The sequence below is a fragment of the Malurus melanocephalus genome, unplaced genomic scaffold (assembly GCF_030028575.1).
Source record: "Malurus melanocephalus ecotype Western Australia unplaced genomic scaffold, MMel_1.1 scaffold_239, whole genome shotgun sequence".
Classification (NCBI taxonomy): Eukaryota; Metazoa; Chordata; class Aves; order Passeriformes; family Maluridae; genus Malurus; species Malurus melanocephalus.
Genome location: NW_026623471.1, coordinates 1,121,844 through 1,148,086, shown reverse-complemented (window position 1 = coordinate 1,148,086; position 26,243 = coordinate 1,121,844). Strand labels below are relative to the sequence as shown.

General features: G+C 40.2%; 1 protein-coding gene across 1 annotated transcript; it reads right to left on the bottom strand.

Annotated features, from left to right (window-relative positions):
• Nucleotides 1–747: 747 nt before the first annotated feature.
• BEND2 (BEN domain containing 2) lies at nt 748–25,142 on the bottom strand. The gene is made up of 12 exons (XM_057375113.1): nt 25,000–25,142; nt 18,391–18,525; nt 16,618–16,778; nt 15,105–15,176; nt 14,834–14,908; nt 14,039–14,143; nt 11,419–11,926; nt 10,197–10,397; nt 9,100–9,236; nt 8,296–8,509; nt 6,957–7,160; nt 748–4,390 (listed from the first exon to the last, which is right to left on the bottom strand). The coding sequence occupies exons 1-12, from the start codon at nt 25,010–25,012 to the stop codon at nt 4,179–4,181; spliced, it is 2,037 nt and encodes a 678-aa protein (XP_057231096.1). The 5' UTR covers nt 25,013–25,142; the 3' UTR covers nt 748–4,178.
• Between the last annotated feature and the right edge of the window lie 1,101 nt (nt 25,143–26,243).

Sequence of the window (26,243 nt, the reverse complement as noted above, 5' to 3'; positions counted from 1 at the left end):
GCCACTCGAGGGACTGACCTGCTCCCAGAACTGAAGTGAATTTCACGCAGTAGTACAATCAGTGCCACTTCACCACTTAAGGTTGAAAGCTGGAGGGGAGTACTAAAAAAAAAAAAAATTAAATAGACCCAACCAACCGACAACAACAAAAATCTATGCTGAAGTTGTAAATTAAACACCTACATAAGCCTGTAGTTCAGGTGACATTTAAAGTTCTCACTTCATGCACGGGTATCATCATACCACACACTGAACAAAGGAAAACAGTAAATATACAAGAGATGTACAAAATGATCGCATTATCATATCTATTAAAAAAATACAAATAAAGAACTGCACAAATATTTAGCCCTTTCTACAGCCTATTCTAAAATCCTGTGATTATCTGATTAAACACTTGAAGAAAACAGCAAGTATTGATATTATTCTAAGGCATGAGTTCTGGCTATAAAAGCTGAACACAGGGGTAAGAGGGGTTATTTACATCCACACTGTGCAATCAGCAAGAATTCTGCTCAGAGCCCGAAGGGTGCACCAAGAAGCCCCAGGTGCCCTGAGCAGCCTGTCCCCRTCCCTCTTGGCCACCCCTGTGCCTGGGGCCCAGGATGTCACCCCCTGCCAGCCCCATGCCCTGAGCCCCCTTGCTGGGCAGGGGACGCAGAGTGTCCGACTCACAGTCACATTCCCAGTCCTGCAGGGCCCCGGCTCCTGTGTGACACTCAAACCCACGGTGCTGCCGGCCACACCCTGCACCCGGCTCGTCACCCTGTCCCCTGTGGTGCTGGCAGTGGCCCCTGCTGGGGACCAGCCCACCCACAGCTCCATGGTGGGAAGGGCACACCTGCCTGTTGAGGGTGCCCGTTCCTGCGGCTCAAGCTGCTCCCTGACACAAGTGCAGCAAAGAGCTCTTCGCTCCTTAGGTCACATCCAGGGACCCACAGCACCTGGCACTGAACACACAGTGCTTCCTGCCAGCCCTGTTCRTCCCTTGAATAAAGGCTAACACAGAAACTGATTCCACTGCATGAATAAGGCATCATCCACTAATCCATGAATTTAAAGGACTTTCTTAAAGATTTTACGCAACTGCCATTCTTTTGTGGAAATCTGTTTTGGATAATTTGCACACAGCTGTAACTGACAAGTCAAGTCCAGAAGAGTTTGTTTTGCTTTACAGTTAAGGCAATCTAAATCTGAAAATATCTCACCTCAACCAGCAGATCTCTCAAAGCCRTGGTACTTTAGAGGACATGAGAAAAATCTCTTCAGATTAAACTGTACTCGAACTGTAGATCCATGATGCAAGAAATACTTAAGACACACACATGCARTCAAAGAGCTATATGTTAGTTTTATTTGTAAAATACTTTATTCCTAACAGCAAAATACTTATATTTACTTTATAAAAGTTAGCAAAATTCAATACATTTGAAACAGAAACAAGAAAACTATCTCTACTTCAATTATTCAATTCTCTTTTCAATAAGGAAGCTATAGGTATGCACCACACTTAAAAAATTTCAGTGCCAGACATGTAATTCAATAAATATATCCTTCTACCAATAATTAATAAAACTACTGAAAAAATATAAGCATTTTTGGCTTCTTCTGAGGTTTGAAACTAGTAATATCTATATACACAACAAACTTCTTGGCATTTACAACAAGGACTGTATAGAACAGTAACAGAAGATTGTTACTAGGACACCACAACAACCAATTTTGCAGTACATCATTTCTAGCAAGAAAAGAAAATCAGAAATTCAGTCCGTTTCTTAAATCCTACAAAGGACTTCTGCAAGGAGGTGGCAGGAGGAACTTAAATTACTAAYTAATTTCATACTTGATAAGGCCATTGCATAACCTAACCTGCAATTTAAAAGCTGGTCCTATATATAATACAGACTGCCTGTTTGTTAGACTTCAACAGAAGTTGAAGTGAGAATGAGTAAGTTCACTTCATCCTATTGCTAACAAATAAACTATGAAACCTTTGCCGTGGAGAGGAGAGATAYAGGTCTAGTTCTGCTGTGTACAGGGGCATTATTTTGGAAGCCAGTTTCCACAGCTTTCAGAGGTAAAATCCATTCCCTGTGCCAGTCTTTCAAGCAGTTTCCTTCTGTGAAGCAGTTGGACCTCCAAGACTGCACTCAGACCCAACAGAAGTGGCAAGGCAAGCACACACACCAGTCAGCCAGCACAGACACTGGGAGAACTGTGTGACTGATGCTGAAAAACATGAACAGAAAGGCTTATCCAACCGTATGGAATTGATAATCAAGGCTAATGGCTGGACTCTGCACCTGAACAGGGCAACCCTGGCTGTGTGCACAGACTGGGGAAGGACAGGCTGGAGAGCAGCACCATGGAAAGGGACCTGGGKGTCCTGRTYAATGGCAGTTGAACATGAACCAGCAGTGCCCTGGCAGCCAGGAGGGTCAGCTGTGTCCTGGGGGCATCAGGCACAGCATTGCCAGCCAGGCAAGGGAGRGGAYTGTCCTGCTCTGCTGCACTGGGCTGGCCTCACCTTGACTCCTGTGGGCAGTGCCAMCATACAAGAAAAGACATTGAGCTGTTAGAGAGTGTCCAGAGGATGGCCATGAGGATGGTGAGRGGTCTGGAGGGGAAGCCATACGAGGTCACTTGGTTTGTTCAGCCTGAAGAAGAGGGGACTGAGGGGAGACTTCATTGTGGTCTTCAGCATCCTCACAAGGGGAAGTGGAAGGGCAGTTACCAATCTCTTCACTCTCATGACCTGAGGGAACGGCCTGAAGATGTGTCAGGGCAGGTTTATGTTGGATCTCAGGAGKTTTTTCACCCAGAGGGTGGCTGGGCACTGGAACAGGCTCCCCAGGGCAGTGGTCACAGCGYGAGCCTGACAGAGTTCAAGAAGCGTTTGAACAATGTTCTCAGGCACATGGTGTCATTTTTGGGGATGGTCCTGCGCAGAATCAGGAGYTGGACTCAATGATCCTGATGTGTCCCTTCCAACTCAGCATATTTTATGGTTCTATGATTACTTCCTCTTTTGAAAACAAATGAACAAAAAACCCCAAATAACAAAGAACCTACCCAACAAAAAACCCCATTAACTTTTGTACAGTTACTGCTCTTGAACTTTAACTTAAAAATGAAACTGAGCAAGATGTGAAATTAATCTACATGGTAATTAATTTAAGAATTCAAAATCCAAGTGATTTTCAAAATTAGTTTGTTAAAATTAGTTAGTTCATTTGTTTTTTTAAATATATAACTTAGTGTACTAACTAATMTTAGTCTTGTGTGGACAGAAAAGAAAGGCAAGGGCATGAACATTTATTATTGACAGAGAAGTGCTTTTCTGGACCTCATATGCACCTGCAACAAGGGATTTGCTGAAAGTGTGAAGCTTTAGCTGCAGTATCCACGAGATGGCGTAGTTCAGGATCCTGAAGAAGTATTTTCCTTAAATTTCATTAAGAAAAAAACAGAACCAACCATTGGACTGTTTGTTTTGGATTTTTTTTGTCCTTTTCGTAGAGCTMAATCAGAGCAAAGTAGTATTACCAGGTGTGCTTACATTGTTGTCTGCCACTTATCCTACAAAAAAGACTTCTATAGGGGGCAAAAATGTGACAGATCATAGAATCATTAAGGTTGGAAAAGACCTCTAAGATCATCAAGTCCAGAYACTACAAATCAACCAAATGCAATTAAAAATATTTTTTCCTTTCTSTTATTTTTGCTGAAGATATCCAATTGTCATAGCAAATTTCATTCCTCACACATAATGAGATAATTTAGCTGGCTATGATTCATCCTCCAAGGAGGACAACTCTTTCCTTATTTCCATCTGCTTCTGCTGAACTGATGCACRGTGCATCTTTTCTAATCAGATTAGTCTTTCAGATTCAATGAATCATAAGAAGAAGATGCTTTTAGGAGAGAGCACATTGCAAATGCTGCAGAGACCAGCAAAAGTAATTTCTGAGGAGCAAAAACACTACTTATRCAAAGAGTCAGGGCTCCCAAGTCTTCTGCTAACTTTGGTCTCATGACATGATCTGTTTAGTGCTGCTGACCACTCCATTGAATGGGACAACTCGATGTTATAGGTTTCTACATGGGATTAATAAAAACCTGTTAAATTTAGATTTGAGACAGATTGTCAGAGTGCTTCAATCCGTGAGATGAGAGCATTACTTTCCATTGGCTTTACGGAAGGGGGACTCTTTGGGGCACCGTGCGCTCGCCGGCGGCGCTGCCAGGCCTCTCTGGCGSATTCCAGCCGTGGCTTTCTTAAGCTCATGCCGGAGACTGCGGATGGTGCTGTTTATGGCAGCCACRCATGCCTTCCAATCAAATCCACTTTCACTTAGATCAAAGGATGGAAAATTCTCTTGAAGAAAGTCTAAAAATAAACAAGCATGTAATAGTGAGTTATCAATTATTTATGCAAGCTATACACTCTTTCTGGATGTAATTAAGCTAAAACAAGTGCATGCTACCAAACCAGGACAGCTAGGCATATTACAAGCCTTGAAAAGCAAAGCAGGACAGATACTGTTTCCCTGCTTTCTGTTAGATTCAAAAATGCGTAATAAAAGGTGTAAGCATACAACAAAAAAAATGAAAAGAAAACATGACCATGTATGTGGTCTTGATCATTAAATGAATAACTTCAGCTTCTAATGTGGTCAACTAGAGAAAAGAAATCTTGGTATCCATTTCAGAATGATGAGTATTAGGCAGGACCAAGCTCTCCTTCAGAGGATSTCTTAAAATCATAGTCACTAAAATTAAACACAGCAATTCAGCATAACACARTTGTACAGGAATAAGAGTGACAGAAAAACTGCAGGAGCTCATTYCCTGCCATACTGCAAGTAAGATCAGTAAACAAATACTTGAGTTTGGTAGCAATAAAAAGGGTAGGACTATGGTACCTTTCTYCCATGAGTAAAATGAGTAGTTTAAAACCAAAATTAAAATAATTTTTTAAGTTATGGAGAAGTGATTGTCCTTCTGAGCTGAGCTAAATTACATGTTTTCTCTAAGAAGACTCTAAAAGACTTAAATAAACACTGAAAAGGAATTCTCATCTGTAATTTCAAATCAAAGGCAACATTGCCTCTCCTCTGATTAAAATCTAGATTTACACTCAAATTAGAAGGAAGGGTATAGCTAGTAGATATTGTGTCAGCTTTGTTCTTCCATATACCAGCAAGTAAAAATCTAATTGAGTATTATTGCTTACAGTTAATATTTTAACTTGTAGTTACAAACCTGGAAACCCATCTTGCCAGAAAAACTTGAGTCTGAAGGAATAATGGAGATAAAAACTTGTGCTCTTGCACTTCACTCTGCTCCAGAGAGGTGAAGGGGAGAGTTAGTGCCTTAGGATGCTCCTGCTATAAACAATGCTGACAAAGGATAAACAAGCTGTTAGCTGAAGCAGCAGCCAAGCTCTCTTTACCTCCATCCCCAACAGTAAATTCAACAATACTTGGCCGCAGAGGAACAGCACAGAACAGGAATTCCTAGGAATTCCTAAGAAGACAAGGCCTACAGAGCTTTTGTACATGGTCCACAAAACACCTTTTAAAGTCTCTTCTTTCACCAAAAGTGACCAGTTTCTGGAATTACAGTAAGGCTGTGTGGGGCCCTTTCCTGCTCTGCAGTGTAACACTCAGGGAGCTGGTGCTGCCATCCAATCAGGCTATGTTAAAGGAAATAGGGCCAGGGACAGTCCACTGGTCCCAGAGCCAAAGGACATGGCCTGGCTGCAATCATAAGACACAGGACTYGGTCTCTCATCTGCTCTGTGGCCTACATGGTGCTCCTGTAGCCCTAAGACCAACTTTAATAGATTTTTTGAATGCTTCTTAAGCTCAAAATGTCAAGAAATAAAATGTGTCTCTATATGGAAATATCTGGAGACAAACATGGCAAAGTTTCCCCAGCTAGTCCTTGCCGTGCTGGGAATGGTTTCTGGCATGTTTTGTCCCTCAAGCTATGCCCAGACACCACCCTGGAGGGTGTGAGTCACAGCTCCATTTTATTTAGCATTAATGCTGTACCCTCAGATCCAGTCCTTTTTCCCCAATTCTCTCCCCCATTCCATTGGGTGGGGCAGGGGAACAGGACAGGAAGGAAGGTGAGCAAGCAGCTGTGTGGCGTTTCATTACCTGATTGGATTAAACCACAACAGTTGCTAAATTCCACTTCATAAGCTCTCCTTGTTTCCAATCTCTAAATATGTCTTTTTTTGCTCCAGAGCTGTTATGAATTCCCTACTTAGCCCACCTTGCGTCCCCATTACTCCCTCAGTTCTCCYAAGTGTCAAGATGGACTCTCGTGTGCTTGCAGAAGGCTGTTCTTAAAGAGCTGTCAATTTTCCTGAACTTGTCCCCTATTCAGAGCTGTCCCTCACAAGCTCCCACCTGTGACTTTCCCAAATATATCAAAGTCTGCTCTCCCAAGCTACAAAGCCTGTACTCAGACCCTTCTAGCTCTACTCAGGATCTGGAGGGCCATGATTTCATAATCTCTACAGGCAATGCCGCCACCAATTATCACAAAACAACCCTTTTTTGAAGGGAGCCATAACCTGCTATGCATGACATCTCTGCTCTCTGCTTCATCTACATGGCCTGTGTCAAGAAGTTATCTCTGACGTCCTCCAGAATCCTCAGGTTCTGCTCCCATCTCCCACTGCCTTGCCCTTTCAAGCCAGTGTCATGGCAGGTGAGTTTTCCCATACAATATAGGTCCATGATCTGGAGAATTTMTTGAGCTGCTAAAAGATAACTTCATCTACTTCCTCTCAATTTGTTCTACTGCTTGCAGCAATGCCAGTAAGAACAGTTTCACAGGTTAATTTCTGAAGCTCCATGCTTTGTTCACCGGATTTGAAGTTAATACTTCAAATTATTYGTTTCCCCACATTATGACTTAACAGAGATTTTCTTACTTACCTCTGAGAGCATTAATTTTGTTGGAGTCCAGTGGGCTCATRCCACGATCAAGACTACCATACACGTTGCTTTTCACCAGCACATCCTCAGGGAACATATGACGAATYAGGAAGCGAGCTGACAGCTCTGGCCGTGTCTTCCCCTTAGCGACGTAAATTACCGAGAAAGGCAACTGAACATTGCGCCATGGGCTCCCGAGAGGTTCTGGAGAAGATGTCAAGGAGGGAAGACAGATAGATATTTTACTCATCCAACACTAACCATGCTTCAAAGTAGCTGTATTACRTCAAAACTAACACAAAAAGATCACCCAAAACCTGCTCTACTTGCTTGGAAAGACCAGAGCAAAACCGTAGAACACTGCAGCTAGTGCTGACATGAAATGTACTGCAGACACGTTACCAAACAGTCAGAAAGCCCTGCCTGGTTTATAACCATGTAACAGTACTTCTGATAGGCCTTCAGCAATGCTGGCAATGTAACCTGCATTAYTAATGACTGCTTTCTAACTTGTTTTCATCTCATGTGCAAAGATGATGCTATTCCAATAATAAGTAAAAAAAAGTTCTATTTAAATGATGCTTAGATCCTGTAAGTGGAAGCAGAAAAAGAGAGTATTTTTTAACTACTCCAACCTGACTTCACTGCAAACATTAATAAGAAAAAATGCAAAATGTTTAGTACATAAGGAGATGTGTGGGATCTGACTAACAAATCTTGGGTGCAGGAACAGATCTGATACAGCCTGAAAATGATCTTAATCAAATAAAGTATTTCCAAGGGCAACTAAGCTCATTTTCTTTGAGGCTCTCTAAGCATCACATGCTGTACATGGATTTTTTTCCCAATACATTTGTATACTGCACACTTTCATTTAAAATAAATGAAAATAAAAAGGCTGATTTAAGATTTTTATTGTCTTACGGAGTCASTTTTGCAGAAAGGTGTGCTTTTTTWACTGAARTTGCAACACCATTCAACAGATATTCTGAACTAGCTTACTTGCTTAARGCAGAGTATCTACCAAAAACAAGAAAAAAAGCCAGGGCAACTGAACAGAGTAACTGAAACTAAACTTCCCAGTGTCACAGTGGATATGCTTTATGGGACACTGGTAGATGCAAACATATATTCTGTCAGCCAGATATAGTGTTCTTGTTCATTCCCAAAAAGACATGCTATGTATACAACGAATGACTGCCTTAAGAGAAAAAGAAGAGTCAGAATAGTTTAGAAAATYCCTTTACTACACAATTATACTTACAGTAGCTATTTTGCCTCTCATTGACCATTTAAAATGTAAGAAACAATTCCAGAAAACAAACATTTCTTAGTTTACCCATAGGTTCCAAAGACTGTTGTTTCTTGATTGAAGATGTGTGGAAAACTTCTGCAATCTTATCCAGTCCTGAATTCTGCCATGTGTCAATTGTGGAGCCGGTCATTTTCTGAGAGTTTTGAGAATTGCCTCCACTATCTTCCTTATAATTTAAATCTACACAATGAGATGTATCAGGAGCATCAGTCACTTTTTCTTCCCCCTCAGCAGTCTCCTGAAACATTAGATGAGGTTAGCACACGCACCGAGAGAAGCCTACCTAATTAGTTTTTTTCTAATTAGTGTTCCATTTTATTTCACATTTAGTATAAATTAGATTTCAGATATTTACAATAYAGTCACTCCTGAATTTCTATAATGAAAATCACAGGTGGAACAGTTAATAGGTATTTGAAGATGTGCACAGAGCATTTTAGAAGCAGAGGTAAATGGAGKTGCAGGCATTTTGGGAGTGATGTTTCAGTCAACATAAAACTGAAATGCATGGYTGGATATATCTGAAAAAAAAGCCTATGAAAACAAGTGATACCAGCTACATGTTTAAGCCTCTCAATCAAATTTGCACTAGTATCCTATGCCTGAACATCTATTAACTGAACACTGGAAGCAGGAGCAGGAAGAGGCAAAGCAGAGAAAGGCATATTCCAGTATTCCCCACAGAAACAGTGCTGTAGTCAGCAGGCTTGTGCTGAACAACACAGAGACAGCACCCAAGGAGCTTCCAATTACAGCACTTGTACAATGAGGAGGTCAAATGATTAGTCTGAGAAAACAGCACCAACTGAGTACTCAATAAATCCTCACCTTAGGAGAACTTGCTAAGTTTGCTTTTGTTTCACAGCGYAAACAGCGGATCATAGCATTGACATTTGTGATACAGGTTTTCCAGTCTTTTCCATGCTCGCTCAAATCATAGGTTGGAAAGTTAGTTGCAAGAAACTCTGCACATAAAATATAGAAAACGTTTTAAMCTTCATGACAATAGCCAGTATTTASAAAYATCYTAATTGAGGAAGWGAAAGAAAGCTACCAAAAACTTCATGTTTACTGTTTTCCATTTACAAGCTTTAGATTTACAGTGATAAATAAAGGTAGTAAACTTACGTTTTGAAGCTAAATAGMACTATGAATTCAAGCTGTTCTGTGATACTTTTTGAGGTGTTGTGAACAGTRTTTTTATTATATTAAGCATTTGCATTTCCTGGTAGAATTAGCGAAAATATGTAATTAGCAGAAATATGTAATTAAGTTATCATAGTAACTTAAAAAACGCCAGAAAACCAACAATCTCCCCCTGCCCCCTAAAAAGAACAGAGATAGTTGTAGCAACGGCATTACCCTATTTGGGTAATGGCTTATATAACCTCACACTCAATTTTAACCTTTTAACACATACWTGCSATGGGATCTGTGTAAATGACTTGAYATTTWAAAAAGAATCCCCTCCAYCTTCACCATTTCTCAATCAAGAGAATTGAACATTAAAGTATTTAAAAAATCATCAGTTAATATTTGTCCAAAGTATACCATGGCCATAAACCAACCCAAATCAACTAAACAAAAAGCCACTGACAAAACCCATGGCACACACAAACACAAAATAAATTACAATTAAAAATTTAGAGACAGCAAGCATGACCGATGAACATGTTGTACACAAAATTAGAAGAAATCGGAATTGTTTCATCCACGTTGAAGAAAAACAAACACTGAGAATTACAAAGCAGGACTTTCAAAACAAAAAGACACTGCAGAGTGGAGCACATCCACTATGGCATTTATCTGTTCACCWGCTCCCAGACAATGATTAGCCAGAAACATACAGAAAGAAACTCCTTGTAAGTTCAAAACTTCGTTAAATATGAAAGAAGTAAATCTGGGCATTTGGAAAGGCAACATACCTCTTATGGCAGCAATTTTGTTTGGATCCAATGTCCTGCGCCCTCGTGAATTAGATCCCATAACGCTGCACAATAAAGTTTTCTTGGGGAACAAGACACGGACCAAGTGGCGCGCTGCATACTTGGGTTTAGTCTTTTGCCGAGCCTTCGCCAAATGGTTTCCAAGAACTTTTACATTTCTTGCTGGGTCACCAACAAACTCTTTTGTACAACAAAAATATTTAAAGAAAAAATTAAAAATCCCAAGAAGTTGTTAAAAACAAAGTGTTTTTTCAAACTCTTCCTCTTGACTCTCAGAGTATGTTCTCTACTACAGTTAATTCTACTATGTATTACTACTTATCTTTAATAAATCTACTATGTTTAACTATTTATCTTTGCTCTCAAAAAAGCAGCTTTAAATTGGAATGTAACAGAAATTTTGACTCACATTAACTACCAACACAACTAACTGAAATCAAAACACCCAAGAAAATACATTAAGACACCCAACAGTCCACAAGGCTCATACTTGCCTATTTTACACATGAATGTTTTCAAGACATTGACTCACAGACCAGCATATCCTTATACAGAACTGCTAAATCATGAACTGTTTATTTTAGTAACTGTTAATTTTTAAATAGGTATTTCCATCTAAAGAATTTCTCCTACTATTCATGCAGCTCTTCAGCTGTACAAACTTATTTTTTAGACCAAAAGCAATGAAAAAATCATAGCTCAGCCTTGCACATAACTCAGGTCATTTAAACTTCAAAAATGCATTAGTTTTTAAGACACAATACTATTTTATAYGAGTATCTTCATTGTAATGCAATGATCTATAGACTTTGTTTTCCACAGAATTAAGTGTTTTGAAAGAAACCAAACACTGGAGGATTTGAGTATAGAAASGATTTTTCACTGATAAAATCCTCCACAAGAAGAAAGCAGGTATTTCCTTCACACAGATCAGGTACGCTGCTTTCTTAAAACACGCATACAGGCATATGCCTCACTTAAGTTTTAGTGGCAATCTCTTTTGCCTTCTCCAACACATGGACAGCATTCATGTAGCACTTGTGAATTATGCACAGTTTAAGAAAGGTTCATTAACAAAGAAAAAGAGAACCTAGAGTTAAAAGAATCAAAAGCACCTATGATAAATCAAAGGCTTCTTGTAGTACCAGCCTTTTTTTTTTTTTAGCTTTTGTTTCTGAGTATTTATCACAAAGGAACTTACCAAAGCTACGATTGATGAAGACTGAAGAAGAAGGTAGTTCTTCACTAATATTCATGTCCCCAGATGCATTTCTGTAGTTCAAGTCCACAGCRTTTTTTTCCTGACTGGGCTCAGATGGTGCTGGTATCGATGATGATGCCACTGGTGAAGACTCAACCTTGACAGTACTTTCCACAATACTGGGAGCAAGATTTGATTGTGGAGAAAGGTCAGGCATCCCATTAGTTTCTGTGTATGATGAATGCAATGAATGTGTAGAAACTATGGTGGGCAGTGGTGGGCTCTGCCTTCCMATCTCAGGCTGCTGAGATTCAAGCTGAAGACTCTGCTGGGCACGTTTTACTTTGTGAACATGGCCATTTTGTAAAGGAATCCTTACAACTGGGCTATGCCTTCCCTGGCCTGATGAAGAAAGATGAAGATTTAAATCCCTTTCCATATGTTTTTGTACTCTTATTTTTCCTGGGGAAAAATGACTGGAACTTCTGCATGTAAATCCAACTGGTTTCTGCAAACATGATTAAGAAAACAATTTAAAGGTTAAATTAGACATAGCTGATAATTTTTTTTTTTAGCAAACCAGGAAAACTAGATTTTAGAAACCAAYGCTATTGGCAGCATACTCTTCCTTGAAGCAGTCTCTATCATYAATTCAGAGCTATCATGTTTTAGTCTTCTGTCTACTTTCTTCTAGTCTCACTTGTATTTGCAAGACTGAGTTTATCTGGTCAGTTTCAATGATTTTTTTTCTACTKGGAGTTGTTGGCAAAATTACTTTCTAGAGCTGTATAGAAAATTAAATAGGAAAAATAAAATTTAAAATTTTTAGTCATGGACCCAGTCATTGGCTGATGAATTTTCAAGGAATGTGTCCACTGCCATGCTAGCTTCCTTGCAAACAAAAAAAAAAAAACCAAAAAAACCCAAACACTTTCTCTTCTTTCTTTTTAACTGAAAACATTAAACATCCAGATCTCAGCTACAAATGAAGATTCCAAAGAGACTGGTACAGACAAACAAAAAATGGCTATATTTTCCATCACTCCAAGCACTTTCATTAAAAAATATACAGCATGCATTCTAGTTCGAAACACAAGTCACTGACCAGGGGCCACAAATGTAGATTACACATATGGGTTTGGCTTTCTTACTTTTGGTGGTTTTATTTGTTTGTTTAGAGAAATCTTATTACATCTCACCCTTGGAACCTTAAAAAAAGCTATGATCTTAAGTCTTATGCATTTGAAAGCTTGATTCTCCGGCTTTTGGAGTTCATTTAACAGAAAAAAGTACCTTTACCACAAACCATTCCCTTAGACCTTCACAAGAACAGCAGTGGTACAACTATTAAAAAAATACCCAACAGCATTCCTGATGGTTTTAAATGGTAGAACCTAAGAAAATAGTGGGCAGCTTACATCTTGCTCTTCATAGGGACAAAAAAATTAAAAAAAAAAAAAAAAAAAGGAAAAAAAAAAGCAGCGTGGATCACTTTTAAATCAAGAATCAAAACATTAAAAAGCAGCTTCCTGCATATCAGATGGAAGGGTAAGAGTGCAGAGGTCTTACAGGGTTCATTTGCAGGTGAAAAGATCAGTTTGTCCCCTGAAACTGGTGGTTTTGGATGTGTGGACACAACACGCTAGGAGTTAACAGCAAAAACACAKACCAAATAAAGTCTAGTATTCTACTGAGAGCTGAAAGGTGTGAAATTCAGCTTCACGCACCCTTGGACCAAATGGCCTTACTGCTGTCTTGACATATCCTGAAGCAGTATCATCTCTGCCACATTAAAAGCTTTGCAGTGTTGTTGACAGAAAAGGTCATCATGGATTTTATGACCTTTTTCAAAAATCATACTTTCCTTTTAAAGACCATTGTTACAAGGACTAATATTGTGTCTCCTTAGTTAACAGTGGTCAGACCATTTAGGAACAAAATAAATAGTGTACTCAATAYCAAACATTATTAAAAACGTTACAAAAGGGGTTTTCATTAAGAAAACCAATAAAGACCCCTTGGTCTTTTCAATCGCCCTTCCATCCCCCTTTTCTATTCCTCTTCTTTAYCAATAAACAGTTTTYAGATAGAATATTGCYRCATTTGCGCTTTATTTTTTGTCCAAGAAATCTATTAAAAGAATCCTCCCCGACTCCCTCTTTTCACAGCAGGACGGGACAGACAACACATTGTTGAGATCTAAAATTCAGTAAGTAGACTGAACCAATCTGACTGATGCTTAAACTCTTTTAATTGTGAAACCAATGAGACAGCACATCACACACTGCAAAGGTGCAACAGCAGTATACTGAAGTTTAAGATGCACCTACACATTTCACTTCTGTTCMTCCCAATACAAATAGAATTTTACAKCATCTTTCTCAGCATCCYGATTCTGATGGGGTTCACTGCCAATCTGTGGCCACCAGTCAGTAACACAGGAGCCTGAAGGTGGCACATAGTCAGAAATCTCAAGTAACTGAAATTGAAATAGATTCTAAGTCTATTATTTTGCTACTAATTTAATCTTAGTGAAAGGATTGGATTCTTTAAAATAAGCCTCAGAGGAAATGAGAGAATTAAAGCAAAAAAAAAAAAATCTTAAGTCTTTAATACTCACAGGTTTGAGCAATAATGGCTTTATACGAGYATGCTGCATCTCTGAGACCTTACGATGAAGCAGGTCAAATTTTTTATCCAGCTTCTGTATGGCATCGTACATGGCCTGTCAACAAACRTAAGACTGAAAACAGTACCATTTCACAAGAACCCAACCTGAACCTGAAGAAACCAAGACAGTTCAATTAAAAGCTAAACACCCTCCCTAAAACTCAGTCARCTTTCTTCCATGGCACTGCTGATTGYTTAAGGAGACTTACAAGACATTAACACTTGGCTACAAGCCCCTTGTAAATTGACTTCCATTAAGAATGGCTCGAATCATTCCAGTCACACAAGTGCTCACCTGAATAAATATAGGATGTTTAATTTTTAGTGCAATTATTTTCAATTTTGCCAGCTACTGCTTCAGAAGTCAACAGGAAAGAACTCACAAAAACAACACTACCAGGACTTTTGGCACACCTTTGGCAAACAAAATGYACTTTCAATAGCTGGGTGTGTATCACAGCCCATTTTCACACACCATATCTTTCCCTTTAGTGTGAAGCTCCTTCCCAGTATCCAGACTTTACATTTTGTATTAAAGCTTAATATTTGAAAATTAAAATTGAACAGTTCAGAGAATAYGAAGGAGATCAGTTTTACTTTAAAAATATTATAGTTATGTCGGTAACTAACAAGTGAACAACTGTAAAGGATCAAGTCACTGGTTGTCAAGTATACAATACAATTCTTCCTGAATTTTAACTAAAAATGTTTAAATGCCATTTCAGATATAAAGAAAAAAAAATACCTGGCAATAACTGAGGACCTCTGTAAGTGGATTCTGCTGATATCCAGTGTAGGAAGCTTCAGATAAAATGCTCTCCTTTTTCATTAAAATAATAATTAAACATTAAAAAAAAAAAGGAAAAGAGTGTAAGGTACTAATATATACACAAGCTTAGGATATCACATTAAGCAAGTAAATCCCAACTTCAAATCTCACACGTTATTTCAGCCTACCCCAAAATACCCATCCCCAAATCAGCTTTTCACAGTCAARCAAATGAAAATTAACTTACACATTCATAGTCTGGTTCATACTCATAAATGACACTGTCACTATCTTCATATTCTTCTTCCCTGGTTCTCATCTGGGAAATAATATAAAAAACATTTATATGTATATGTATGTATCTATGTATATGCATATGTATGTGTGTGTGTGGTGTATATGCGTAAATGCATGTGTGTATATATATATATATACATGTAGATATATGCATATGTGCATATATATATATACACACACACACACATATATATATATATATATATATATACACATATATATATATAAAATACGCACTTTTATTTGCTTATTCTAACGGCAGGGCTTTGTCATCTAACTATATGTACTATACAGCCAAACTTCTGCAATSACAGAATCACTYAGATTGGAAAAGACCTTTGAGTCCAAATTATGAGACTTCAGCGGGTATAACTGCACRCAGAAGCTGTAAAAAATGTCAAAAGCAGACAATTTTCGCTCGGCTTGAAACCTGCTTGTAGCCAGGAAGAACGGCGCCACCACCTGGACAATCCTGGCATTTTCCTTTTACTGGATGGACGCTCCCATCCACCAYACACCACGGATTTAATGCGTCTACTGGTGGTGTTTTCTTGTTTCTTTCTTTTAAATTTTATTTTCTTAACTAATCAGGTTCTATTTTAGAAAAGGAAGGCTGGGAAGGCTAGGTGCCGCTTTTTTTTTTTGTTTACAACACACAGAACTTGGTGACTGGTAAAATTAAGGAGATTATTCTGGGAGTTACTGAAAAACAGCTGAAGGACAACTGTGTCATCAGTCACAGCCAGTACAAATTCAGGAAGGTAAAGTCCTGCTTGTCAAAGTTTAATGTTTAATGTTAAGTTTAAAATTTTGTTTAATGACAAGATAACCCACCTAGCTGATCAAATGAAGTTGATGTACCTATTTGAATTTCAGGAAAGCTTTTGGCTGTCTCTCATAGGATCCTACGGAAAGAACGTCCAGCACAAAGCTGGATAAACACATCATGTGATGGGTGAGCAACAGGCTCATGAGCCAGGCACAAAGGGTTACAGTGAATGGGGTGACTGGTGTGAATCAGACCAGTGACCTGTCATTAGTGGGGCTCTGCAGGGCTCCATCGTCAGCCCTGTGCTTTTCAACATCCTCATAAATGATGTGGAGAAAGGACTGGGAGGGATACTAAGTCTTCTGATGACACTACATTGGCAGAAGCTTTTGACTCTCTTGAAGGCAGAGAGGTCCTGCAGAGAGATCTGCGCAAATCAGAGGCTGGGCAACCACCTACTCAACTGAAGTTTAACAAGAACTGCTGGATTCTGTACCTGGGACAGGGCTACTCTGGATGTACAGACAGACTGCAGAGTAAGAGGCTGGAGACTTGCTAGAAGCATCCATGTATGGATATCCTACCAATCTTCAGCGGGATGTCATATCATCACACAACAGTGAAAGAAAAATGATATTCCAAATAATACTGAAACTGGCCTGAAAACAAAGGGCTACTGTTTGGTGAAACATACCACATTGGTTTCCATTACAGCAGGAGAAAGTCGTTTTCTTTTATTAKGTGAAAACACAAAATCCATTTTTTCAGGGCTGTGACCATTTCTTCTCTGCATCATTGTAGAACGGCTCATTTGTGAGGCTGTTTGATCAGCAAGCACTGGCAAGCCTTCGCTTTCTGGGAAAGTGAAGAGAAAAGCAAAGCACATCAGCAAGTTTCCGACTGCTATAAACATTTCACTACAGTAAAACCAGGCACAGTCACCCTTTTTTTTTAACTTTTAGACTGCCTGATTATTTGAAATCTGCTTGCCAGCATATTATCAAAGTTATTAATACAATTAATTTAGATCAAAAGTGGCAAATTCAATTTAATATTGTTTCTTCCAAATATAATGACATTTTAAAAAGTGGCAGTAAAAGTAACACTAACTTTGTAGGCATAAATGGCTAAGAAAAAAGCAAAGTAAAAGATGTTCTGCAGCATGCAGGGAGAAATAAACTTAGATGAAGAAATAAAGACCTAGATGTCTGATATTGAACTTGGTCTGACAGCTACAGTATTGTAGACAAGAAGATACAAGACAAAAGTAAAAGAAACTTGTTTGGACAGACAGAACAAGATGTGAAGGAAAGGCACTGACCCACAAAATACTGTTCTAAGATGGTGGTTGAATAAAAACAATCAGAATTTCAGTTCAAAGTTCAATAGTTATAAGACAAACTTGTGGTGTGTTTCACTCATGTATCTCACTATACTTGATTTTAACTAGACAGTATCTAATGCTAATATGCCCAAAAATAACAAAACCATCTTTTACCTTCTATGAAACAACTGCACTCATCATGATTACTTTATTAATAATGAAATAATTACTCATTTCCTAAAACCAAGGTGAGCAACTCTCTGTGACATCTTCCTGGGCAGGAGAGTTTTTTTTTGGGCAGGGTTTTTTGTTTGTTTTAAGTAATAGAGACAAAACCCAAAGTAAACCATCCAAACCACCCTCCACTCCCAAATTTGTTTTCAGACACAAACGTACARAAAACTACAGAACACTCTACTGTCAAATAAAAGACCTAAAAGACTAAAGGTTCTTAGAAGTACCCAACAACACTAGGAAACAGATGTAACTTACGTCAGAGTTAACTGTAGATTTTTAACAGATTAAAAAAAACCCTCCAAACTAGAAAGTGCCTTCACTTAGTTCTACTTGTTTTCCTCACTGATTTGGTAATACTGCTACTGGACTTTACCAAATGCTTGTWACAACTATGAATAATTTTTGTCTGGGCCAGTAAAGCATTGGGTAAGATTTCTTGARAGATTTTGATCTTTCATGTTAAATACAGTGAATTGGAGACAATCACAATGGCTACTTACAGCAAATAATTTATCACACTAAACAACCATCTTGCTATCATTACACATCAGTATCTCCAGTTACTAAGTTACACTGGACAGATTATCTAAAATCGCATTTTTTTAGATTAGGGTCTTTCACGACATTTATTTTCCAAATTGCTTCCTTATTAATTCCTAGGTACTTTTACAAGTAAAAAGTTGTCTTTTTAAAACATTGTTTTTTAGCAGGTTCACTATTTATAAAGACCTCTAAAGTAATAGCTAACAGACACCTCCTTATAAAAAGCACTGCCAAGCAATTTCTATAAAGTAGCTTTCTAATAAAATGTGTTTTAAAGATACGGGTAATATAAAAAAACATTGAATACAAAAGCACTGACCATATGGCATTAAAACTATCACAATAAAAATGAACAGTAATTACCATAGGCAAGTTGGCCCAYGTGGTGAACAGCACTGTTTGCTTCAGAGTTTTGCTGCACTGSAGTGGACAGTCCGTTGTCTCCATGGTCCATAATCATGGCTTCATCCTCGTCCTCAGTCTTCACACACAAATAATCTATTACCAGATGCAGAAAGAGAAACAGCTGAGACTACAGGCTGTTCTGAGCAGCAGATGACAAATGCAGTGCCTGTACCACATCTAGGATTATCTCAACTGTACCAAGGCCATTATAAATTCAGCTTCACTTTAACATCTAAATGCAAAGTCACCTTTAAACATAGACCCTGAGGTTTCAACACACACTATAAGGGAAGCAGCTTACCACTGATTAACTGGTATAATTTCTGAAGCTATTCAGAACCCAGTTCTTCCTAAAGCCTCAACAGGAACAGTTATGTCAGTAACAACCACTTCTACATACTCCACTCTTTACATATTTTAGCATATGAAAAGAAGTATTAATTTGATCTTGAAATTTTACTTTGATAAATAAGACTTGCTTAATACACTTGTAACAAATCAGTCTACAAATCCTAGCTGTATACTTGGTATTCAGATCAACCCAAACATTGGTTCCCGATGCAGTAATGTGCAGAAACACTGAATGACAAATCTCCAGTACCAGATTTTTTTCCTATTAAAAACACCATATCAAGAGAAAAATGTCCTGGTTTTAGAATAACTGAATTAGAGTTACTATTTCTAGATCCAGTGGTTTTGACAGGGTCGGGGTGGGACTACAATTTATTTTTTATGTAACAGATTAATGGAAGGAACCACATAAAGTTAGGAAATAAAATTAAATTCAATCAAATAAATTAAACTTAAATTCAGCCAGCACATGTGCATAATTACACTGTAACTATAGGCTGAATTTTCCACGGGATCTGTTCCCTGTTCAGTGCATAGGATGGACTGAGCTCTAGCAACGAATCAGAACTGTATGAGTAGAACAGCAGTCTCAGTCTCTACTCTCATATGATCAATTCATTCCAAATCCTACTCTCTTCCAATTTCTTAGAGGCCAAAAGGTAGAAATGCAGTTCATTCAGTTTTGCCTCTGGCCAATACTCTCATCTAATTCAAAAGACATAATACCAGCAGRGTTTTGATTTGGCCATCATCAGATTAAGAAATTGATGGTCTGTTCAGTAACACCCATCAACTGCCACGMAGTCAAGAGCTTTGTTTATAGCTGTAAACAAAGCCAAAAAACTACCTGGGGCAGAGCTGACCTGCACAAAGGAGTTTAGCTGAGGACACATGCTAGGATATGCTGCTTAGGCTGCCAATAAGAGAACTCTTGGCCAGTTTTCATCAGTATAGAAGTGAACAGGCCTACTCATRAATTTAATTTAGGTGCAGGTTTTAGCAAAACACTTCAGTGATATTCACTGACTGAAGTTCCTTGCACGCTAACCTGAGTTATTAGCATGTTCTGAATAATTAAACTGTCCCACAGGCACAAATTTTTTTGTTGACAGTCATTCAGTATTCTACCTACTTTGGGAGAGAATTAACAAAGTCAGTAGAAGTGCATCTGCATGGAAGCAGGAAGGATAAGAATCCTCTCTGCCAATTTCCCTAACCAGGATGCCAGATTAGTGCATGGTCTGACAAATGCCCTACTTACAGCTAGACCTCTGCTGTCCTGCAATCCTCTTTCTATTCCTAACCAGATGAAGCAATACAAATTCAATGTTGTTTATGMAACCCTAAAAAGCACAGAATTTACTGTCTATTCATAATCTTTGCCATCAATCTCATGCCTCACTCAAGTAACGCAAGCAAAACAACCCTACCTGATGAGCGACTACGGCACTCAAATCAACAGCAGAGAGTGATGAGCATAGAAGAGGGAAAATTCTGSGGAATCACCACATAGCAAATACACAGCAAAGTCTAAGCAGCTCCATCGGGACTACAGGAAGGCCAGTAAGATCAGAAGTCAGGAGAATTTCTACAGCTGGTTGACGTAGAAAGCAAAGCTCAGTCTTCCATACCCTCTACTACCCTCCCTTAAATAAGTTCCAAAATCATTATTTCAACAGTGCAGWGGACTCTGGGCAGAAAGTGTTTCCAAAGCCTGTAGCTACAGCAATTCATAGCTGGAGAACAAACATAAACCAAACTGGAAAACACAGAAAGGAAAACCACCTCAATTAAAAAAACCAAAAATTATAATGCATTGCTACAATGACGTGGAAGCAATGCAGCAACAAGCAGTAGCCTCTCAAGAATTTTGGCTCTCAGATGACAGCCAGGATCCTCATCACCCCCTCGTCTTTTAATTTCCATCATCCATTGCTGAACGTGGCTGCTTTCACACACGGAAAGGAAATTATTCTGTCTTCAGAACAGCACTTTTACATGCACAGTCAAGAAACTTGGAGATTAGAATAAACTACCCATTTCCATGAAGGCTTATTAGTATGACTGGTCACTGCAACAATAAGGAATGCAGCTGCAAGAACGTAGACTCACCTGCTTTATACCAACCACTTCTTCCTTTTCCTAATGCATTCTAATTGCCTGGCCTCTAAAGTGAATGGACAAATTTAAATGTCTTTGCTGTACATTACCTACATTTCACGAGCAAGAGGAATATATACGTATGATCAAAAATATTTTGTTTATGAGACTGATGAGAATTAAATGAAGTTTGCTTACAGAAAATTAGAATATAGCATATTACAGATCATTCACACCTTCAAAAACTTGTGACAAGAAAAACTTGCAGCTATTTACCCATAATCTGAAAGACACTGCAAATTAGTCCTCTAAACAATTCCAAATATTCTGATGCTTCTTTAAAGTGGTTGGAAAAGGGAATATTACCAGGCATATATAGAACCAAACAGTACGAAATACCACTCTGACTCTCAGGTAGAAACCACAAACTACCAAATTCTATGGATTAATTTGTGCTCCTGAAAAAAAAAAAAAACCACCAAAATTAAGCCATCATGGTATTTTTTACTTCTGACTTGGATGAAGATGCAACTGCATTTCTTGTAAAAAAAAAAAAAAAAACCACCAAAATTAAGCCATCATGGTATTTTTTACTTCTGACTTGGATGAAGATGCAACTGCATTTCTTGTGCCAAGTTAGTAATTTATACGCATAAACTCACTCCACTGACAGAAAATTTCATTACATACATATTTAGACCTTTCTGGTAAGTCTTGAAAGGAAATAATGCATTTAAAAAGTGTGACTCAGGAAATACCTTACGTTTACATATTTCAAACATAGCTTTTACTGTAAAGTGGAATACACATTAGTAAGACTTATTAAATAGGTGGATTTATCCAATTAGTGGAACAAGTTATCAGTTTAGGAGAACTCTAAATTTCTGTTTGGAAATTCAAGTGACATCTAAAATTATAAAACATGACCAAACTGATTTCCTTTTCAGACTCAATACATACTCTGAGTTACATGATATAGGCTATGACTTAGTATTTTCAGTACGGCAGTAGGATATGCTAAAAGGTTGAAGTTCATTAAAAAAAAGTGTATTCTAGTGAAAGACATTTATAGACAGAGCAGCACAGTGAAATGACCATATTAAAACCCCAGGATCTGAGGGGATCTTCTTGATTTCTAAGATGTTTATTGTTATAATTTAGAATTCTTTCATCAGGAGGGTGTCTTCACTTCTGCACAAAAGCATCAGGTAGCAGGTACTTGCAGAAAGTTAAAGGCACTTACATTTGAATTATCTGCACCCAAAAAAGGTCCAACTCTGTGTCTAGCCCTGTACTATATTAAATTACAGTTTTTAATGCAGCACTGTGAAACCAAGCATCACAAAGGATTCCCATTAACCATCTGAAAGATATATTTTAAAGTAACTGTAATTGAGAATTTCCTCTCTCCTTTGGAAATACTGTCATTTTGATCGACACACTCCAAGAACGAAATGACTGCTTATCTTTTTACTACCACTCAGCCCCCTGTCACCAAATAATACAGAGTTTGGTGAAAAGAGCTGAAAACAGAAAAAAATACGTGAAACTCAGGAATGAAAGATCAATATAACCAAACTACAGCATAAAGAAAATTGGGACACACATACATACAGACCCCTAACACTATAGATAGGACACTGAAAGTTCACAGATGAATAATTTTCTCTGAAATAATTTAAAGATGGGAAGATGTTGGTATTAAACATCGAGAAACACTAAAACCAAGCAAACAAACAACAAATGAACTCTTTCAAAGGCAGAGTTAAAAAGGAAGACATCACAGCCAAAAAAAACTCTAGGAGCTAAAAATTCCATACCAAAACAAATCAAGCAAAGCAACCCCACCCAAATWAATAAAGAACTAACCTGGGTTGAAATTAAGCCACAAAAGGAGAGATTGCTAGCCTTAACTCRGGTCACAATTACATTCTGCACTATTTATGGTGTGACTCCTGCACGAACTTACACAGAAAAGTGAACTAACACAAGGGAGAGCCCGGGGACACCTGTGCCTTTCAGGGTTAGCACCATCCTGTCGCAACTCTAAGTAATCCTCAGCCTATTAACTCGATCTCACTGCAGACATAACAGAGCTTTAAGATTTCTGTGTACTGCGATAATGTACAAGCATAGAAACACAACCAGGCCTGATGCATCAGCTGAAGTCTGAAGACAAACTGACAGAGTACTTTTTCCTTTTTCGCAAGTATGCTACTGATTAAATACATCACATAAGCCAGTGGAATAAAGAAGGATTTGTAGTGAATCAGACATAAAACCATAAATGCTGTCACTTGTTGCAGAAAYAGAAATGTAGGTGACCATCAAGTACAGATAGAATGGTAAAGGGAGGCTGATGAGAAAGAGAGCTGAAACCACCATTCAGCACTAAATCCTATCCCAACCTCTACTACAGAGTTTCTGGCRGGCTCCTTGAAAATCATGAAAACTTTCCACAGAAATCTGGTGTGTTTTCTTTTTCTAACAGGTCAATTAGACACAGCTCTGTATTTCTGCAAACAATCATCTCAACACWCCCAGGTGCAAGAGCCAGCCATGTGTAAGGCCAACTAGATTTTACAGAGATGTTTAAATACTGCACTCAGAAAAAAATGGTAGCAACTCATCTCAAGTCAATTCCTTGAATTTAGCATACTTCTGATTATTTTATCCTTCCTGTAGATATGCTGTCAGGGATCAGAAACCCAGAATACTCAACATAAAATGCTTAACAACAGCCTCTGAACACTGAAGGAAGAGTTAATTTAGAWTGCTGTTGTCAGAATTTCCAACAAACTAAGACAACAGAAACTAAAATTAAGCTCATAAAACCAATCACCAGAGAGAAGCAAACAAATAAAACCAGACTTCCTGTACCTTTACATGTCATGTTTGGATCACTGAGATGCTAAAACCACTGAAAGTCAAGCTRAAGTCACTCTCATACAAAGACGTCTGGTATTTATTAAGATTGGAGCTCATACTGCACATTTTGACCAAAGGTTATTATTAATGGCATAKCTCTTCTATTGCCAGGATTAGTACAGGCTTAGTATTTGCTAGGGTCACTGAGTTACAAAGCCAATCAGGAGACCAAAAAATTGAGGATAAAGAAGGACTAACAAACACACCATTGTGTATGTTTATTTAATAAGGATGATATCGGATTGCTACGCTCCCACCCTGATACGTGTCGGTCCTACTCTTTCACTTCATGYTGGCACTTGCAGAACTGCACAGTGAAGCGGYTGTGCCTTAACCAGAATAGTTCCTTGAACAGTGAAGTCATACAAGGAAATTGGCCTGAAGAAGACACAGCCCTCTTTAGATGATACGTCTGTGACAGCAACAAGCTAAATGAGCTTAAACTAATCTGAGTCTGCAAAAACATCACCCCTCTGAAGAGCAAGGTGAAACATGTAACTGGCGTAAATAGCTCTGTTTCTGTCCGAACTAAAGATGTCTGACGTCTAAAACACCCGAGTTGCGCTGTGCACTGTGTCTTCTGACAGAGAACTCATTAGGTCGGGCCTCTCACTTGGGAGCATCATTCACCTCTTTCTCACTCAGGCTTTGTATCCGAGTAACCTTAGCGCTGGGGAAACCTGTCAGACCCGAGACCCTTCTGATCCACAGCAAAGTCTCCCCAATATTTTAGCACTACAGTCACCCGCCATTTGAAGACTATAGAAAGCAAAAGCTTCCCCCACCATCAACAGTGCAACTGACGCAACCAAGCTGTGGCTGGGTCACACWRCTTCCCCGAAAGTCCTGTCCCGGGRACACACATCCCCGGGGAGAGGCCCTGGGGCGCGCTGGGCCCGCACGCCCGAGAGGGGAAACGGCGCGGCCTCGCCCGCCATGAGCCGCGCCCCCGCGCCGCCAGACCCCGCCGGCGCTGACGCGGTGCCGACGGGCAGGAGCGGCAGCCAATGGCAGCGCGGGCCGCGCGGGAACGGGCGAATAGCGACGGGCGCGGTGGGCGTGGCCCGGCCGGCTCGGCAGCAGCGTTGGGGCTGTTGCGAACGATGAGGGAGCGTTCCCCGCGCCCCGSCGGCGCCGCGTCCGGCCCGCCGCTCTCGGCGGAGCGAGCCGGCCGGCCCGSAGCCTTACCCTCCTCCGACATGGCTCGCTGGGGCTGCTGAACGCGGGGGCTTCCTCGGGTGGGTCGGGCGGCGGAGCGAGCCGGGGCTCGGGCACAGGCAGGTGTGGCCGGAATGCGGCGTTGGAAACGGAAGCGGCTTCTCCGACGTGAGCAACAAACTGTTTCGAAGCAATGCGGCTGCGCATTGGCCGCGGGGGCGCGTCCGGGAAACGGGAGCGCATGGGCGGTGCCCCCGCGCCTTCAGCAGCCGCAACGTGCGAGCAGCAGTGCGTCCGTCAGCTAAACAGCCATTTAGCCAGCCAAGCACCGCTCCGCTCCTGCAGCAGCCAGTTAGCCAGCTGGCCCCCTCCTTCAATAGCCGGCCCGGCCGTCTGTTCCTTCAGCAGTTCGCCCGCTCCCGGAGCAGCCACCCAGGCAGCCCGTTCCCGCGGCAGCAGCCGGCCCGCTCCCGCAGCAGCCCGCCAGCTAACTAGCCAGCTCTGGGATCAGCTAGTCCGTCGGCGGGCTCTTTCCCCAGCAGCCCGCCAGCTAACTAGCCCGCTCTGGGATCAGCTAGTCCATCGGCGGGCTCTTTCCCCTGCAGCCCGCCAGCTAACTAGCCCGCTCTGGGATCAGCTAGTCCATCGGCGGGCTCTTTCCCCAGCAGCCCGCCCGTTCCACAGTCCCGGCCGGAGGTGCGCTGCCGGGCGCGGCTCTCGATTTACGGAAAGTTCCCCAACTTTCTGCATGTTCTTCTCGGCTCCGTGGCGCTGCCTCACTCCCTGTTAGCCGAGGCCCGGCTGAGGGCGGCAATCTCGGCTTCGTGCAGATTTCTTGGGCCACTGCGGGGTGTGGGGCTGCCTAGCTTCTCCCCGGGGCTCTGCGGGGGGGCAGAGTCTCTTGTATATGCCATTCACGATTTCAGCGTACAAAACTTGTGGTTTCTTATCACACCAACAAAGTGAGTTTTGGTGATGTGGAAAGCCCCCTATTTCTTGGATTCAGGGATGGGGATCAGCAGGTGCAGGAAACACCCTGTCCAGATATCCCATGGGTGTCTTCACRCTCTCCCCTGGAGGTACAGGAATCTGTTTGGGAAAATCTATTGGGGGAGTGATTGGAAGAAYCACAGAATTAACTAGKTTGGAAAAGACAGTTWGAGAGCATCAAGTCCAGCTTATCACCTGGCAGCACATTATCAACTAAACCATGGCTCTAAGTATTACATTCAGTGTGTTTTAAAAACTTCCACCACCTCCTTGGGCAGCCCATT